Source organism: Dryas octopetala, chromosome 6 (genome assembly GCF_963921425.1).
Source record: "Dryas octopetala chromosome 6, drDryOcto1.1, whole genome shotgun sequence".
Classification (NCBI taxonomy): Eukaryota; Viridiplantae; Streptophyta; class Magnoliopsida; order Rosales; family Rosaceae; genus Dryas; species Dryas octopetala.
The window spans coordinates 5,216,527-5,235,628 of NC_141371.1; the positions used below are offsets into that span (position 1 = coordinate 5,216,527).

At 35.0% G+C, this 19,102-nt stretch overlaps 3 protein-coding genes across 5 annotated transcripts; 2 read left to right on the top strand and 1 right to left on the bottom strand.

The window, feature by feature from the left end:
• Positions 1 to 1,667: 1,667 nt before the first annotated feature.
• Positions 1,668 to 4,795, bottom strand: LOC147281492 (uncharacterized). The gene is made up of 3 exons (XM_086249233.1): positions 4,663 to 4,795; positions 3,214 to 3,507; positions 1,668 to 3,060 (listed from the first exon to the last, which is right to left on the bottom strand). The coding sequence occupies exons 2-3, from the start codon at positions 3,469 to 3,471 to the stop codon at positions 1,900 to 1,902; spliced, it is 1,419 nt and encodes a 472-aa protein (XP_086105359.1). The 5' UTR covers positions 3,472 to 3,507; positions 4,663 to 4,795; the 3' UTR covers positions 1,668 to 1,899.
• Positions 4,796 to 11,956: 7,161 nt separating this feature from the next.
• PHT4;2 (phosphate transporter 4;2) lies at positions 11,957 to 16,734 on the top strand. 3 transcript variants are annotated; one of them, XM_086248498.1, is made up of 8 exons: positions 11,957 to 12,547; positions 14,124 to 14,350; positions 14,495 to 14,843; positions 14,978 to 15,022; positions 15,291 to 15,437; positions 15,830 to 15,967; positions 16,111 to 16,144; positions 16,230 to 16,734. In XM_086248498.1, the coding sequence occupies exons 1-8, from the start codon at positions 12,107 to 12,109 to the stop codon at positions 16,439 to 16,441; spliced, it is 1,593 nt and encodes a 530-aa protein (XP_086104624.1). In that variant the 5' UTR covers positions 11,957 to 12,106; the 3' UTR covers positions 16,442 to 16,734. The 3 variants fall into 3 exon arrangements, with proteins under 3 accessions (XP_086104624.1, XP_086104625.1, XP_086104626.1); XM_086248499.1 differs by having other exon boundaries at positions 16,267 to 16,734; XM_086248500.1 differs by lacking the exon at positions 15,830 to 15,967 and having other exon boundaries at positions 16,267 to 16,734.
• Positions 16,735 to 17,952: 1,218 nt separating this feature from the next.
• Positions 17,953 to 18,747, top strand: LOC147281494 (transmembrane protein (DUF962)). The gene has a single exon (XM_086247537.1). It carries the CDS (start codon positions 18,231 to 18,233, stop codon positions 18,567 to 18,569), a length of 339 nt encoding a protein of 112 aa, XP_086103663.1. The 5' UTR covers positions 17,953 to 18,230; the 3' UTR covers positions 18,570 to 18,747.
• Positions 18,748 to 19,102: the final 355 nt, after the last annotated feature.

Consider the following 19,102-nt stretch of genomic DNA (forward strand, 5'->3'; position numbering starts at 1 on the left):
AAAAGTGGCTCACATGCTTGATACGTAACTAAAATTAACGAAAAAAAGTTGATGAAATTAACGAAATGGACTTGAGTGATACATAGGTGAAAGTTCACGGACTATAAAATTCAAAAAATAAGTTCATGGACCAAAGTGATACTAGGGTAAAGTTCGAGCACCATTGTTGTCATTTGCTCTTTAAAGTAATGATTTTATGAATTTTTATTGACTTCCATAAAATCTACAAAGATTTTCACAAATTTCTATAAAAAACTTAAGGCATAAATTCAATTTAGACACATAATTATATATGTTATTTCAAGGGGATCCACGAACTTTAAAATATTTCAAATATACACCCAATCTACTATCTAAATTGAAAAATGAACTTTCGTCCATTGATTCGTTGAGAGATCAGTTAAATGCCGATTTGACTTTTGCTGACCGGGATTACTTGGCGATGTAGCGCCATCTCAACAAACTTTTCCCGCCAAATGAGCGACACAGTGACACATGTCCACCTAACCGCTGACACGGGCCCACAAACTCATCATCTTTTTCTCACTCGTCGAACATAGGTGAGAGATTTATATTTGAATTTGGGGAAAAACGTGATATTTTTGGGAGACTAAATGGTTAGGAGAGCATTCAACGAGTGGGAAAGAGGTGATGGGTGTGTGGGCCCGTGTCAGGTGGACATGTGTCGCTCATTTGGCAGGAAAGGTATGCTGAGTTGGCACCACGTCGCCAATTAATCTCCGTCAGCAAAAGTCAAGCTGTCATTTAACTGATATCTCAACAAATTGATGGACGGAAGTCCATTTTTCAATTTAGATAATAATCAGGTGTATATTTGAAATATTTTAAAGTTCATGGACCCCGTTGAAATGACATATATAGTTATGTATATAAATTGAATTTATGCCAAAACTTAATGGAGTTTGTTGGACTTTCATCATAGACTTCGACATATGTTTATATATTCTAAGAAGGAGAAGAGAGGAGGGTGCGAGGTGGCCTCAACAACAAAAGGTCAAAGCAGTTAAGATGTTGTTGGCGATGTTGCTGTTAGTAGAGGTGGTGTTGTTGGTTGTGGTGGTCAGCCCAGTGAAGGGAAAGAGGGGAATCAGAGTGGGTGATAAGGGAGGAGGGGATAGGGCGGGGGTAGCAGTCATGGTAGATCTGCCATGGCACTGTGAAGGAGTGGGAGGGTGGTGGGTGGAGGAGAAATGTCATTTCCTTTGTTGTGGAATTACAACATCTTTTTTTTTATTCTATTCCATTCCCTTTCCAAATCTACCAAAATCTAAGTGGGGAAGGCTGGAATTCTCATAATCTTTCTTATTTATACCATTTACTCCAAAATCCACCCCTTGATAAATCCTTCAAAATCAATGAGTTTTTTTAATACACCTAGATTTGGTAGGTTCTATATAACAATATAAGTCTAAATTGAATAGACCAGATTTCTATAAAATCTTTAAAATTCTGAATTGAATACACCTAAATTTTTATGAACTTTCAAACTCTTTTGAACCCCATTAGATCCCAATTGAATACACCTAAGTCTAATTTCTATTGGGTTCTCTGTATATTTGGATTCCAACCCTGAAATGAATATGAGACTCAAATGAAAACAGTAAAGACTAGTAGAAAAAATTGGTAAGAAGGAACACACGTACCCAAGTATCAAACTTTCTTTGAATGAACCCAAAATAACACTGATCAGCAAGCATGTGATAGGGCTACAGATCAGTCTTCAAAAATTGTCTTCGAGCTAAACCTAAAGGGACAAGTTTACATCAGGCTCAACCTCAAGCTGCTCTACTGGCAAAGTTTCATGTCCTTGAACATCTTAGCTACAACTCTAGCTTTAGCCTTTACATCCTCTTACAACTAGTTCTCTTATTCCTCTGTTTAGTCCTCATCACTGTCAAATTCATCAAGGGAAGATCTAGTTTGGAGGCTCATACGTCGAAGGATGGACACATTATAGTAATACCTCACAATACTCTTCCGGCACTTGGAGGGGAATCGCTTAAAGGCAAGCTTCCAAAAACTTGCTTCACTTGATAGTGGATTCCTTTTCACAAGAGATTCAAAGGTTCGTTGTTCTTTCAAGGTCCATGACTTTGAGACAACTTCTCCCATTTCATCAAACTTCCAACTCCAGAAGGCAGGACCAATTTCGGATTGCAAATGAAGACTTGCTTCATGAATGTGGTGTTTGACACAATCAACAGAACCTGGAGAGACACAAGAACAAGAGTTAGATCTCCCTTTTCCAATTGCTTTCGAAGTGGTTTCTGCACGTTTTTCTTCAATGGGCCACATTCGCGTGCCCAACCACTTTGACACTTCTGAATCACCATCACCACTGTAAATATTTTTCCCATTGACCGGGCCTCTCCACTCTGGAATGCCAGCCTGAAACCGGGGCCCAATGGGAACAACAGCCCTCGAACATTTACCATCTGAAAATAGTAATCTCAGTGCTTCTCGAATGCTAGCATTTTGCTCCTCTGACCTCAATGAAGCTGAATGGTTAGCTGAACCATTGATGTCTTTCATAGGAATAGATCTTGGAAGATAATCAACACTGGAAACCAATAACCTCAAAGCTCGTACAAGTTCAGAACTATCCTCGTCCAAACTCAAAGAATCTGGACTGTCAGCTGAATCCTTAACTTTCACAATGGATGCATCACAGAAATTCAAGTTTTCCGGACTTGATGTGTTCAAACCATTGGCTGATTCATCTGTATCAATTAAAGGAGGGGCAGAATTATCCTTGCAGGATGGACCATATTTTTCCATATCATCCAGAATGATCAAATTGGTATGACCTGGCTTCCCTTGATATTCATCCTCAAAGTCCAACAAACTTCCAGAATTGAGTGAGGTACAGACAAGCTGTGGTTTGCAAATTTCATTGTTGCCATTTGAACTGGTTAAGCATGAGACAGAACTCCCTCTAACCATTCTCTTGGCACTACGACCATCAGATATATTTGTAGCCAATCCAGAAGCACCTACGAATTTACTACCTTTTAGGAACTTATCAAGTTTTCGCTTACTCTGTAGAAAAAATGGGGGAAAAGGTATGCTGTTAGGATGTGGACCAACTGTTCTCATACAAATATGGTTTTGTCAAATAAACTACACATTTATCACGAAGCAGACATTGTGATGAGATGATTCAAAAATAAACAATTTTTGTGTTGAACATACCCGAGGACAAACGGCATTACCAAGAAGCATAAGCTTCCGCACTTTAAGACTCTGATTCAATAATTTTCGAGCTGAATCTGGGGAATTTTTCCGGTCACAAGGGTCCAGTGCAAGTCCTTTTAACCACACCAACATGTCAGAATCAGAATAGAAGCCAAAAGATGATCTCCATTTTCGCAGCTGGTCCTCCATAGGCGAAGAAGCTTTGCCATCACTCTCCTGATTGCCAAGACTACTATAACTTCTCAATGGTGCCATTTTAGCAAGGTTCTTCAAAAATATCCTGATCAACCCCTGTAACAAATTTTCTCACCTTTAGTGGGTGCCACTTTCTACCTTATACTCAATGCAGCAAAAGATAGTAAACAAATCCATATAGAAATTCCAATATCAATTTTTTAACATTCCAAACACATAGCATAGCGTCCAAGGTTAACAGAGATTGATGAACTTGGCCAAGAACTCAGAAAGAACCCTCGAAAGAGTCAATTCCATGTGCTTGGTACCACCTCCTTAACCCACTAAAGTTCCACTGAACTCCGTATGTACAAACCATCCTTAGAACTGGGTTAAATGACTACTCATTCATCCCGGAGCACATACTGATATTCATATCACAACACACATATATATAAAACACATAAAATGTAGAACATTGTGGAGATGTACAACCACAGGCTGTACAGAGCTCCTAACAGCACAAGAAACTCTCAAAACTCTGAACTCCAATCTTCCTATTATCTGGTTGTCCACATCACGTAGTAAGAACATGTCTATTTATAGCTCCACTCGAAAACCTATCATCTTTCTCTCATAACACCATCATCAGTACAATCATAAAGGTTTCACAGATCAAGAGTCACAAGTATATGGAGAGTCACATACCATTATAAGTTTATAACCATCATAACAATTACATTATCCCACTTATTTAATTCTAACCGAACCAATTCATATGAGATGACTATTCAGCCCTCACTCATCCAAAGTCATCAACATTGATTTATACACAAATGTTCACTCAGACATGCCTAGTCCAAATGCCCCAAGGTTAAAGTATGAATGCGAAACCATACGGAAAACTATTGCCAACCCACTTTCCGTCGAAACAAAGAGAACCTCAAGGGTCACTCTATCAACGAGATTAAGACCCAAACCCTAAAATGGGAAAACTGTATATTGGCATCGGCATCTTCGTTAAGTTATAATTATAATCACAACATTACAGCATTACACTAATATTCAAAGGTTTTGGGTTCTCTACTAATATCATTAGTTTTGGGTTAAGATGAACAAAGGTTTGTTCATACAGAGGGAGGGAATAACCTCGATCGGTTCAGATTGGGACCTCCATTATTGGGCTGTGGAGAAGCTTGTGTACAAAAAAGGACCAGAGAGTCAAGAGTGTGTGGGTTTGTCATTTGTGTGTGCGTGTGGAAATGTATGTACCTTTGGGGGTAGCCGGGTAGTACGGTTTCGGACTCTGGAATTCGTAGATTCTGGTTTGCACCTCTGGTCCCTGGAGAAACTTAAAATTGAAAAAGAAAATATAATTGAGGAAAGAAGCGATGTCAATAGGCTAATTTTGAATATAAAATCTGTTTGGGTTGAGAATAAATACGCAGAAACAAAAACAAAAACAAAGCAAATATAGGAGAGGTGCAGATTTTTTATTTTGATAGTGGAGTAATTCTATTTTGACCCAATTTTTGTGGTTTGTACTTTGTAGGTCATTCTTTCTGAAAATTTCAAATATAGCCTCAGATAAAATAAAATAAAATAAATAATTTTCATACTGTCATCGACAACCTCTCTCTCTCTCTTCCTTTGTCTTCCTTCTTCCCTCCCACCCTCACTAAACCACCATGGGTGGCCAGCAACCCGATCGACCTCCAAATCGAAGATCGTTGACAAAAAGAACTCAACAAATAAGATAAAAACATGTATTCACACGTATTATGATGTTCTCTTGTTATCTAACATGTTATGTTATAAGACTGTTAATTTGGACAAATCAGATTAGGCAGTTTTTCAATGTGTAATGATAACCTGACAGTCTGACAGCATAATATACTTGATATCTGATAAGAAAGCATCATACCTCATAGTCTCTCTCTACCTATCCTCTCTTCATACTAGGGAGTATGGATGACAACAAGACGATTGAGTGAGGTCTATTGGGTTTGAAAATGCGAAAACAAGACTACATATTACTTATTTGTAACGATCATTTACGTTCTTATACTCATTCTAGAAGATCCTTTCTCCTAAGAGAATAAAGGGATAGCATGTTATGAGATCAACTCACAATGTGATCTAATGATCTAAATTGTCCACTAGTTAGGTCCCCACTTGAGGATAATCCTTATTAAAAATCAACAAAATCAAAAATCATTTATTCATTTAAGTATGACTAAAATAAAAGAAAAAAAATCATTTAGTATGTCCTTACTACCCAATTGTAGCCGCAGCTGTAGTTACGATTGTTGGTCGATTTTTTTTCTTTATTTTCTACTTAAATCTTAATATTTATGGGGTTGATTAGGATTATTATTTTTAGAGATTTTATTGATTTAAGATTTAAAGTTTTAGTGGTTTTTAATGGAGGATATATAGTGTAGATGCAATGTTGTAATTACATATGCAATTACAATTGGGATTAGCATGATTCATCGAGTGATCAACGCTTCCTACCAAGTGCTCGGTGTTTCTTTTTATCCTAGCTGGGAATACAAAGTTCGAGTAGGCTTCATTAGTTTGAGAAGGTGAATGACGAATCCGAGAGGATTCGTGATCGAGGTTCAAGTACTTCTTTTGGTTTCCAAGCTCTGGGTGTTTTACTTTTTTTTTTTTCCGCTGATTGATATACTGGTACAGAGTGAAACCATATAGTTTTTTTTTGTACATTTTTATTATTGTAATGTAGTCATGTTAGAGTTCGTAAAAGTTGAGGTGTTATAAGAGTTTAAGGTTTCAGATTTTGACTTGAGTGCTGAAGTCCTAAAGACTAAACACTAAAGCCTACACGTTAAACCAGAATACAAACACTGAAAAAACAACAAATAACATAAGTTGTGATAGTCATAAAGTCACAATTAAGTTTGTAAATAAGAAAATTTCATTTTGCTAATCGATCGGTTAGGCTCCCTATTGATCGGTGTAATGATGTTTGGCTCAACTTCAAAATGGCACTCAAACTACAGTGACATAAAGTTTTAGTAGTTAAAATGAAAAAAAAAAAAAAAAAGGTTAGATTTAGTATTTAATCTCAACTAGTATGTTTAATATTTCATATATATTGATTGATAAACAAGGTTCTCTTTATAAAATATAAAGTTTAGATTAAGCAAGACCTTGAATTGATTCATAGAAAAAAAAAATTGTTTCATTTATTTGAATGCCTATGAGATTCCTAATAAGAAAATCAAACCAAGATTTTTATTTTTGTAATTGCAAAAAAGAAAAATACTAAAGAGAATCCCTAAAACAAGATGAAAGATCATAAGTTTGAAGTATATTTTTTTGGATGGATCTATTAGGTAGAAATATTGTTTTCTTCTATTTTCTATGTGTACTGTTAGTTTTGAAGAATGTGGTGCAAACTAAGGTTGGTGAATGAGGAATTGAAATATATAGTCGACCTAAAATATGTTAATGAATTAACTAGAAAAGAAATTGAGATGATTGGGTTTGATACATACCTCTTGTCTCTGGTAACTATTGAATGGTCATCCTCAACCCTTTTCTCTTTGTTCCAACTTCAAGTTGCTCTCAAAAAAGATTGTAGCTAGCTAGCCTTTATATATGAGGAAAACCCTAATCTAAAAACTCTCATCCAATCATTGAAAGCCAAGTTTCACATAATCCTACTCCACTTGGGAATAAAGAAATATTAATATGTAATTAGGTGCACCAAAATACAATGGACTTAAAAGAAGGGAAGTTACCAATTTGGTATTTAGTAACAAGTGACTTTATTTGATTTGGATTCAGATTCTCAGCTGGTTTTTACTTGATTAAAAGGTTTTTACTTGACTTTTAATCTTAATCATGTATTTATTATCTAAGGGTTTAGAACAAAAGATAAAATAAATTCAAAGCATTTTTTTTTTGTTTGAGTGGGATTACATCTGCATATTTATGACCATTGATTTTATATTATATGCTTAGGACTAAAATAAGTAAAAACAAGAAAAGTAGATAATCCAAATTGGACCTTGCCTGTGTTTAGAGTTTAATTTTATTTATTTGTGGTGTTAATTGATTCATTAATTTACAAAATAAAAAGTAACTTTTTAGTTTATGTGGTACATTTGAATGAGGAAGTTTAGGCAATTTTGAAATGAAAGTATTTTAAAAGATGTATTGTAACGTCATAGAATTGTAAAGATTTTTACTTGGCTAACCTATTAAGTATAATGGAATTTAAAAGCGATGCAAATGGTAATAGTAGTGGAGATGAGATCTTGGTAGTAGTGGCAGCAACAATGGAAGCATGAATGGTGATAGTAGCAACAGTGGTACGATGGTGGTGTCAGTGGTGTTGGTAGCAACGATAGCGGTGGATGCAAGAGTGTGGCAGCGATTGTGGTAGTGGCGTGTTGAGGTGTGAAGGTAAGTAGTGGTGGCAACAACGGTGGTAATGGTGGTGGTGATGTTGGTAGTGAGTGTGTTTCTTTTTTTAAATATCATTATCTTAAAGTTTTAGAAATGACATCCAATTAGGCGAAATTTAAAGTTGAAATTTATGACTTTCATATGAAAATAAATGATGTGAACATATCATTATCTTGGATTTTTGGAAATGACACCCAATTTGGCGAAATTTAAAATTGGAATTTATAACCCTCACGAAGGTTGTGCTATTTTTCCTTCGAGTTAATTACACTTACACCCCTTGAGGTTTATCGTCTTTTTACATACACCCCCTGGAGTTTCAATAATTACACATACACTCCCTGATGTTTCAAAACTGTTGCATATAACCCCTATAGTGAGACGAAAATGATGAGAAATTATGCAAAAAGGCATGCTAAGGGGTGAAATGGCCTAATAAGATTACTCAAGGTGTAAGGTCCAACCTCAATACAAATATTTTCTTTTTTGTTTATTTATTTTTTTCTCTTGTAGGGGGTTATATACAATAATTTTGAAACCTCAAGAGGTGTATGTGTAATTTTTGAAACCTCAGGGGGTATATGTGAAAAGACAATAAACTTCATGGAGTGTAAGTGTAATTAACTATTTTTCCTTCGCGCTTAAGTTTTTCGCAACTGTCATTGATTAATGGCCATCCAAGGGAAGCATTGTATATATCCTGATTTATGTGGTTGTCTAATTAGTATTATCATTTATGTCATATATTTATCAAGAGTTATGTTGTATAGATAATTGAAAAGAGTTGTATTTGATGTAAAATAGGAGACCTTGAAAGTCTATCCTAGCCTCATAGGTCATTCTTGAAGCCTACAAATAAAGCACCTATGAGATCAGAAATCACACATTCAATTCCTGAAATACATTATTTCTATTATATTATTTTCATAACACACCAGTTTTTTTTTTTTGCCATAAAATAAATAACAACATTGGATTAAAAGAGATGCATGTTTACAAGAGGTATAGCCCAAGAAGAAAACCCATTAACGGTAAACCCAAGTTAGCGCAGATAAGTACAAATTGAGCAAACATAACTAGACCACAACTCATACATAGAGAAAAACCCAATATGGCCCATATTAGAACATGCAAAGAAAACCCAACAAAATCAAATGAGGGTTTCTATGGACACCCATGTGTGACTTCTCACATAAAAGGCAATTTCATATTCTATAATATTATATAAAATCAGTAATTAATTTCATCTTCATTCAAAAAAGAAGAAATCAGTTTGGGGGTGTATTCAATTGGAATTCTAATGAATTTAAAAAAATTTGAAAGTTCATAAAAATCCAAGTGTATTCAATTCAGAATTTTAAGGATTGCATAGAAATCCGAGTATATTCAATTCATAATTTTAAGAATTTCATAGAAATCTAGGTATATTCAATCAATTTTAAAAGATTTCATGAAGTGGTGAATTTTAATGGATTTTGATGGATTCCATGTAATTCAATAAGAATCTATAAAATTTACAAGAGTTTATAACTTTTTTAAAATTTATTAAAATCTCAATTGAATCACCTATTTTTTTGCCACAGCCAATGACCATTTAGTTTAGTGGGTGACAACCAATCTCTTTTTGTCGGAATATGTTTCGAGTTTAAAATTCGTAGACACCAGTTGATTAATAAAAAAAATTCTTTTACCGCACCTATTTAGAGGACTAAAAGATAATCTCATACCAATCTCAAGACGTTAGGTCAAATAGCTTTTAAAATCATGCAAATACAATGATCGATTCTATATATTCAATCAGAGTTTGTAGAACAGTATACTAGAGCTAAAGTATTAGAACATGTAGGAAGAATGTAGAAATATGAAGGCAATAACAAAAGAAAAATGAGAACCTTGAGTTAAAGCACGAATTAAATTCGCTTTTTTTAAGACTGATTTGTCATTCTTCCATTGTATAAAAAGAGTTTAAAAACAAATTATCTCCGGAATACTATAGACTCAAACTCACTTGATATTATTTTTGAGATTGGCACTACACAAGAATAACCTGAATATTTAGAGACAGTAAAGAAAATAAGAATATTTTGTTCCATATAAATGACTGCAGTAGATATGCTATTTATAGACTTCTAAGACACCTCTTGACTTGAGAAGTGATTTTTTCATGTAGGTGTCTTCACCATTTGGTGAAGTATTCTTTCATTTGAAACTCAAAGCAAAAGATGCAATGGTTCAAAATATCTAGCAGTTACACATTTCTACGAAATGTTGGTACTGTTTCAAAACAAAACCCATATGTGAAGGGTTGCATTTGTTCACAAACTATAACCTACTCATGAAAGGGTATGTCCCATTCCCTCATGTCAATTAATTTGTTTGAAATTTCCAACAGGACATACAATTTAATGATGAAACTCAAAAGGGTGATTACTTATGGACTTGATAAGCAACAAAGATGCATGTGGTTGATAAATTCGTAAGCTATTGGACCTGATTATGAGAAAATTTCACTACTAACTACACACACTCATAACATATAGAATTAAAGATACATGTTTAACCACCGAATTTCAACACTAATTTTTTCACTATTAAAATATCAATTGTTTTATTAGTAAATTTATTAGTATTCTATACAGTATTCGTATGATCAATTAACTATGGATTATAATGCAGAGTGCTAAAAGACACATAACATGAGGAAATTAATATACAGATTGGTATGGTTTGTTTGTGGCTTTATGTCATTAAGTTGTTTTGTACTCTCCTGCTTCATTACCTCTTTCTTTGCACGACTCTGGCCTCTGATGCTGCAGAGAGGTTTAGTCTCTGTCTCGCTTTAGTCGTCTAAGAATATACAACTTGAAACAAATTTCAAGGTTGGTGGCACAAACAGAATCTTTTTCACAATCCCCGTGAGGAATCAATGAATGTGCTTGCTATTATATATGGTACCCATCAATAAAAATATTAAATACAAAGTTATTAACCAAAAACAAAAAAGAAGAACAATAAATTACAGAGTCAATATATATATCGTGTAATTTCACCTCACAACATTTGCCTAATAGAGGCATATCGTAATTCATAGACCTTCAATGTCCATTACTCTATATTCAATGTGTTGTAGTTGTAAACAGGGTCATGGCTCAAATGTGGTCAAAATCTCAAATAGCATTTTAAATGGAAATAGGAGGTGAGTGTTTTAGCTGCATTTGGTAGAAATTAAAGATGATAGTTATTCCGCTGCCAAAAAAAGATTACATTTATTCAAATATGACTATTTTAGACTTCATTTATTTCTAGCTAAAAGTTAAATATATTAACATGTGTACTAATACATTATTTGGTAGGCTAAATTTCACTTTTGCTCCTTGTAGTTTATGCTAAGTTCTATTTTTGTTTATGTAATTTCAATTGTTATAATTTTGGTCTTGTATTTTACAAATCGTTTCAATTCAACGACACGTTAGTATTTTCGATCATGTACTTTACAAATTGTTTCAATTTTGATCATGTACTTTGCAAATCATCAACGATTCAATGACCGATTTAATGAATTAATGAATTAAAAATACTAATATATTCTTAAATTGCAATGATTGGTAAAGTACTTAACCAAAATTAGAATAATTGAAACTTGACTCAAATTACATGGACCAAAAGTGAATTTTAACCTATTTAGTATGACCCACATGTATTAGAGAAGCAAAATGGGTTGTTGAGATTGTATAAATAACATTACTTGATTTGGTATACAAATTTAATGACTCTGTACATTAAATGCATAAATTGCAAAATTGGCTAAGAATGTGGCATATTTTCCCATATATGTGAGAGTTGGAGGAGCCAGCAGCTACGAATTGGTTAGTCCAATGCTGCAAACAGGGCTAGCACGTGTTGCCACGTAGGAGTCTTAGACGTGGACAACACGTGTTGCCATTGATGAAATTGGCATTCAAGAAATTTGAGAAAACCAAATCTTGAGCCACTCTATCACTTTCTCACCAACCCCAATTCAATTCCCCATACACAACCTTTTCCTGCTTTCTTTCTTCCTTTAAACATATTTTCTATTCTTTGAGGTCCAGTCATTCCTACCACCAGCAAACACCATTAACAAGTAACAACAACCATGTATTATTATCAATACTAAAAAATATATTATTATCGGACCAAGTACTGCAGTGCAGGTCTCTTATTTAAATAAGAGTCTTGTTCGTTTCAGATTTTGTACATTAATGCCCATTTTCTTGGTGGGTTCTCTCTTTCTTTCATGGCGGCTATAACTCCGACTAAATCTCCTCTACATTCCTCTAATCCGTACACCACCTCCCGATCGAGTTTGATTGATGCAAGGACGACCCAGTTGGGCTTTGGGCCTAGACTCCACGCAAAGCCCATAAAATGGGAGGAGGAGGCTTTTGGAAGAAACAGGGGAAGAATTACAGAGCGGTTTGAAAGGCAGAGGGGATCATGGGGTGTGATCAAGTGTACAGCGGAGGGCATAGAGAGGGGAATGTTGATTGGAAGAGGAGGAGGAGGAGGAGGAGAGGCTAAGAAAATCAGGGTATCAGTGCCGGAGAGGTTTAAGGTGGTGGCTTTGTTGGCGTGCGTGATGTGCCTTTGCAATGCTGACAGAGTCGTCATGTCTGTTGCTATTGTCCCACTCGCCACTAAAAATGGCTGGACTACTTCTTTCCTGGGCGTCGTCCAGGTACTCTACACCATTTACGTTTAAGTGGTTATACTTTTAATTATTTTTGCATCAAACACTTCCAGTTTTTTTTTTTTTTTTTAAATTTATATATACTTTTGAATAAAGCGCTTTCTGTAAAACGCTTCTAAGCATAAGGGCTCTTTCCAAAAATTAGTGTCACTAACTACTCACTATTTTGCTGTTTTTATTTTGATTTTATGTACCATCAAAATTAAGGGGATTATGATTTGTTTCTAATCATATATGTTTGGTTAAGATGTGGGAGATATTACCTTTCCAATTCAATTATGTATGGAAACAAAAAACATTACAATTATTGAAGGTTTTTTTTTTTTTCCTTATATAGTTTGATTCGTCAATATTAGGTAAAACTCTTCTTTGCGTGTCTTGCTTTTTTGTAAAGTAAATAACGAAAGAAAGATAGTTACAAGAATAATAATAAATAAGGAAAGAAATATAAGAAGGATTTATAATGCATTGATGCCATATTATCAAATACAATACAGGCTCTGTATTGTAATATATGTTTGCTGAGTTAATTACACTTATACCCTCTGAGGTTTATTATTTTTTCACATATACTTCTAGAGTTTCAATAATTACACATACACCCCCTGAGGTTTCAAAATTATTGTATATAACTCCCTATAAGAAAAAAAATAAATAAACAAAAAAAAAATATTTGTATTGAGGTTGGATCTTACACCTTGAGTAATCTTATTAGGTCATTTCACCCCTTAGCATGCTTTTTTGTATAATTTTTCATTATTTTTCATCTCATATAGGGGGTTATATGCAACCGTTTCGAAACCTCAGAGAATGTATGTGTAATTATTAAAACCTTGGGGGTGTAAGTATAATTAAACTGTAACAAAAAAAAAATTGATTGAACTATACGGACTGTACGGAAATTGATTGAACTTTCTGCACCAAAAAAAATTTTGATTGAACTGTACGGACTGTAGTGTGGCCCGGTCTGCACTTCTGGTGGGACCCAATACTCATCAATGGTCTCTCACTTATTGGGCTATTGGGGTGGGGGGGAAGGGGTGTGCTTAACAAGAGCCCACATCATTGGGCTGCTAAAACGTCAAGGTCCAACGGTCCAACCCTACCTGAAGTTGGGCTTGGATTGGGTTGTCAATTGTCCTGCATAAATTATATTTAATGGATTTTAAAACTAGAAAAACTTCTTCCACAAATGTTTAATGTTATTAGTTAATTTGGTAAAAAAGAATAGGATCCTCTAACATTGCTCTTTTTAATTCATTGGGTTTGTTTTAAATCATAGAATCATCCCATTTGATGTGTAACAAAATGTAAGAGAAAATGGACATAATAAAAATTAATGCCTGTATATTAGTAAATGGATGTTGGAACCAGGAATTCTCCTATATTTTTCAGAATGTCAGACACTCAAGAGAGTAGAATGGTTTCGAATGGATTGGATTTTTTACAATGAAAACATTATAATGCAGCTTGACTGCTTGAGGCCCAGCAAACTTTTTGTTTCTTTTTGGCTTTTAATTTTGCTTTTGTTCCCTTCTCATACTGAAAATGGTACATTTTCTAGTCATCTTTTCTATGGGGATACATATTCTCATCAGTGATTGGAGGGGCCTTGGTAGACAGATATGGAGGAAAAAGAGTGATGGCATGGGGTGTGGCCATGTGGTCTTTGGCCACTCTCCTCACTCCATGGGCTGCAAACCATTCCACAACCAGCCTCTTGGCTGTTCGAGCCTTCTTCGGACTGGCAGAAGGTGTAGCCTTGCCATCCATGAGCACCCTCTTATCAAGGTAACACCTCCTTAATCCTTGCTCATAAGTAATTGGACCTTAATTCTAGTTATACTAATGGGAAAATACTTTAAGTCAAATTGATGTGGAAACTAGTTCAGTACTAGACTACTAAGATCTGTTTGCATATGTAATTTTGAGCAGGTGGTTTCCAACCCAAGAAAGAGCAAGTGCAGTTGGAATCTCTATGGCTGGGTTTCACCTTGGCAACGTTACAGGCTTATTGCTAACTCCAGTTATGTTGTCATCAATTGGAATTTCTGGTCCCTTTATTCTCTTCTCATCCCTTGGACTGCTCTGGCTGACTATATGGACATATACAGTCTCAAATGATCCAAGAGAGAGTCACTGCATCACCAAATCAGAGCTCCGATTGATCCAAGCTGGAAAATCTGACTCTCCGGTAAACAATGGCAAGCTCCCACCTCTAAGGCTCCTATTATCAAAATTACCAACATGGAGCATTCTTTTTGCCAATGTAACTAATAATTGGGTGAGTTTTGCTTATGATTAGTGGAGCATAGGAATATTAATTTTATTTGGTCAATGCTTTTAAGCTGACACTCAGTTTTATCCTGACCTTTTTCTGCTGAATATTATGATTCTAAAGCATGGTTCACATTACAGGGATACTTTGTTCTGCTCTCATGGATGCCTGTTTATTTCAAGACTGTAAGTAAAATTTTCCTTGATCTTTAGCATAAACATAGCTCAATAGTATGCAATGCCAACCAAAAACTCAGTTCCTACTTGAACATTTCTTAAAACTTTAGTGTGAATATATCATGTTACTTATGTTATAATGTTATTTATATGCTAAAAATGAAAGGTTAAATTACCAACATATTAGTGATTTTTACCAACTTTTTCCCTATTTAAGCCCAAAATAATGATTGCATGTTGTCTGGGAATGATGATTCTTGTTTTTCTATTATTCCAGGTATTTAATGTAAACTTGAAGCAAGCAGCCTGGTTTAGTGCGGTTCCATGGGGAACAATGGCAGTTTCCAGCTTCATTGCTGGTGCAGCATCAGATTCCTTAATCAAGGCAGGCTACTCTTTGACATTAGTCCGAAAGATCATGCAGGTAGTTCTTGAATTGCCATTTGTTTATAAGAGCACTTACATAATTCAGAATGGTATTATAAGTTCATGATATAATTGGTTGAAGCTCAAAATCCAATCTACAAAGAAAACAGAATTTTTTAACTTGATGTTGCATGGAAACATCATTGTTAGCCTCTAATGGGTGATATCCGTGGATAAATCAAGCAAAAATTAGGCATTACATGACAGAAGAATCTATTCCTTTGCTCTCTTTTACTTTTTTAAAAACTAGTTTCTGAATTTACTAGCAAAGTCTTAAGTTGAATTTATTCGAATCCAATTGTGATAGTACTATATGCATCAAATGCTGATGTACAGAGGGTTCTTAAATTTACTTACAATGACAATGTTGACATATGTTTGTGCATACAGTCTATTGGTTTCATTGGGCCTGGAGTGTCACTGCTCTGCCTGAACCATGCTAACACACCCACAGCTGCGGCGATACTCCTCACAGCAGGCTTGTGCTTGAGCTCTTTCAGTCAAGCTGGCTTTCTCCTTAATATGCAAGTAAGTTCCACCCATCTAATCACAAGACAGAACTCTCAAACTAATGCATTAGATAATTAGGTCCCTATCTAATCAAGCATAGCCATTAAATGGTCAACGTTTTACTTCCAGTCTGATTTTGTCTCTGTGGTTTATTTGATCAGGATATAGCTCCTCAGTATGCCGGATTTCTCCACGGTACGTTCTTTTGTCAAACCTTTCTCAGTTGCCTTCCGGAGAGGGAATGACTGTATTCTATTTTCCTCTTCCTTAAAAGTATTAGGTGACTGCAATGATTCAATGGCATTCTCTATCAACAGGGATTTCAAATTCAGCAGGGACATTTGCGGCAATAGTCAGCACAATAGGAACTGGTTATTTTGTACAAAGGTTGGGATCGTTCCAGGCATTCCTAACTGTCACTGCAGCGCTCTATTTCCTGACAACCATTTTTTGGAACCTGTTTGCTACTGGAGAGCGTGTCTTCTAGACTGAAATGTAATTTGCATCAGTAAATTATCCACTTAAATTTGTTAGGAAATCGCCAAGGATATAAGCAAGGAAAAGATGAACATAAAATTGGTTTGGGAGTTCAAAATTTTGGGCCATGTTTTTAGGCAATGTTCATAGCAGAGAGAGACTTGATCATGCAGAGTTCAACTTCCGCTTATGCAAACTCATGTTACATGCTTCTGTTCTCTATTCATTGCTCTTCTATTGTATATTTTAGATTCCGTTGTAAGAAGGAAAAAAGAAATTATGTGACTAACAGCATTAATTAGACATTCTTGAAGAAATATGCAAATACAAATTAAACAAATTTGTCGTGTCAGAATCTGATTGCTTGTACTTGACACTATCCATTTTGTTTATTATTGGTGCAAGTAAGTTTTGTTATTTTTATGTTCATAACAAGTAACAATCAATTTAACTCATCAGTTTTTTGTTGAATTCATATTATGTGAAACTTTAGGTGTGAGGAGCACGGGAGCAGTACCATGTGGAGTGTTGAGGGAGGAAGTGTGTTCGAACCCATATTGGTTGGTTTCCTTTTTTCTAGTATCATTTTTCGTTAGGGGTTAGAGACTTATTAGAGTTTAGTTCCCGAATTTGCATGAACTCTAAAAACGTCGATTTTCCATCTCAAAATAATTGACTATGCGATCGATCCTCTAGTTTATCGCTTAGGGTTTAACATTTACTTCTTTTAGTCTAACTACATCCATAGCATATCCATTCTACACCCACAGTCTACCCTTAATCATTGTATACTTATCATGTCTCATCTCACGTGTGAAGAGTAATACGTGGCATTTAAGGAGTGAGGTAAAATACGCAAAATGATTGGTGGTGCTGATGTGTCTCATAACTGCTGCCCAATTATTTTGCCAGATTTCCATTCACTCATAATCTTTAGTTTTTTTTTTCTTTTGTATCTTTTTTTTTTTTTGGGCTTTCTTCCAATGGACTTTAACCATTGACTGCCAGTCTGCCACCCATGCGATTCTGGCAGAGCCCATAAAAAACAAGAGTTAATCTTTGTGCTTAGGCTGCTTACCACTTAAAATAATATGCTAAATCCAAGAAAAGAGAACAACAAAAATACGATGATAAGTTCAAAGTGACTGCTTGGATGACAGATGCTGAATATTCTTTGTTTGACTGTTAGATATTTCACATTTGTATATTATAATTTTATACTACTTAATTGTATTACTTGATGTGTAGTAAAATATTATTTTATTGAAAGGGTATTTTTTTTTTTTTTTAAGTTTTATTTTTAAATTTTTAATGTCTAATGTATGAGTGACATGTAAGATGGTATGAAATTACGGTATAAAAATGTAATAAGTATAGCATTATTGATTGAACACTAAAAAAAAAAAAAACTTAAAAAAAAAAATTATGTTCAATAAAATAATGATACATAAAATGATATAAAAATATGGTATAAGAATGTGATAAGCATTATTCTTTATATTAGTCAACCTTCAACCACCAAAACACTCTGAGATAAACTGTTCACCCTTCAAGCCCTACACCACTCAGTTTCTCAGTCTTTTCTGATTGCTCTGTTTGATTATTATACAAACACCTCCACCACCAAGCTATCAATATTTCAGTCCAAACTAGACCATATTTCTTCCCAACGATCATTTGGGGTATACCCAGAACCTGATTAGGCTCAAAACCTTGAAAATTATCTAAATTCCTATCTGGGTTTTAATTCAACAAGGTTCAACAACTAGTTTCCTGAATTCGGTGTCTTTCTTCAACGGTAGATATGAATTTCAGGAGCTTAGACGAGTTCTGGGCCTTCTATGTGAACCAACACTCGAAACCATCGACAAGACGTTGGCATTTTGTGGGAACTCTTGTGGGTATCGTCTTCTTCCTATGTTCGGTGCTGTTTAATTGGTGGCTTTTGCTTTTTGTGCCTCTGTCTGGGTATGGATTTGCCTGGTACAGCCATTTTTTCGTAGAAGGGAATGTCCCGGCTACGTTTGGACATCCATTTTGGTCTCTTTTATGCGACTTCAAGATGTTTGGATTGATGCTTACTGGTAATATGGACAGAGAAATCAAGAGGCTTGGAAAGAGGCCGGTCTTGCAGGTCTTCTAACTGTTGTTTTTGTATAAGCTTTTTTTCTGTGATTAAATTCTGCATTTGGTATATTCCCAGTTCCGCTTCAGTTGCTTACTTCATTCAGTACCTATATTATTCTATATATTTCTTTCTGTTCCTCCTCTGTATTTGAACATGTTTGTTTGGATTTCTAGAATTTGCTTTTTCGGTTGTATATTTTGGCTTCAAATATAATAGCTGGACACAGTTTCTGCCAAACCTATGATAGCTTTTTGCATCAGTTATGAATCTGTTTGAAGCTCATTACAGAGCTCAAAACCTCAAATGGGAAGATTTTCGTACTTCAGCAGAGAAGTGTACAGTCTTTACATACAAAAATGAAAACTAGCTATACCATTGCTGGGAAGTATCTCCAAACACGTTTACCACTTAAAAATCCAGAATGTAATCCACATTGCTGGGAATTACTAGTAGGCTGCAACCATAACCTGACGACCAAGGGAGGCGAAACAATTTACACATTTTGGTTTATTATTTTCATTTTTAATTTAAGATGGAAAACGAAGAAT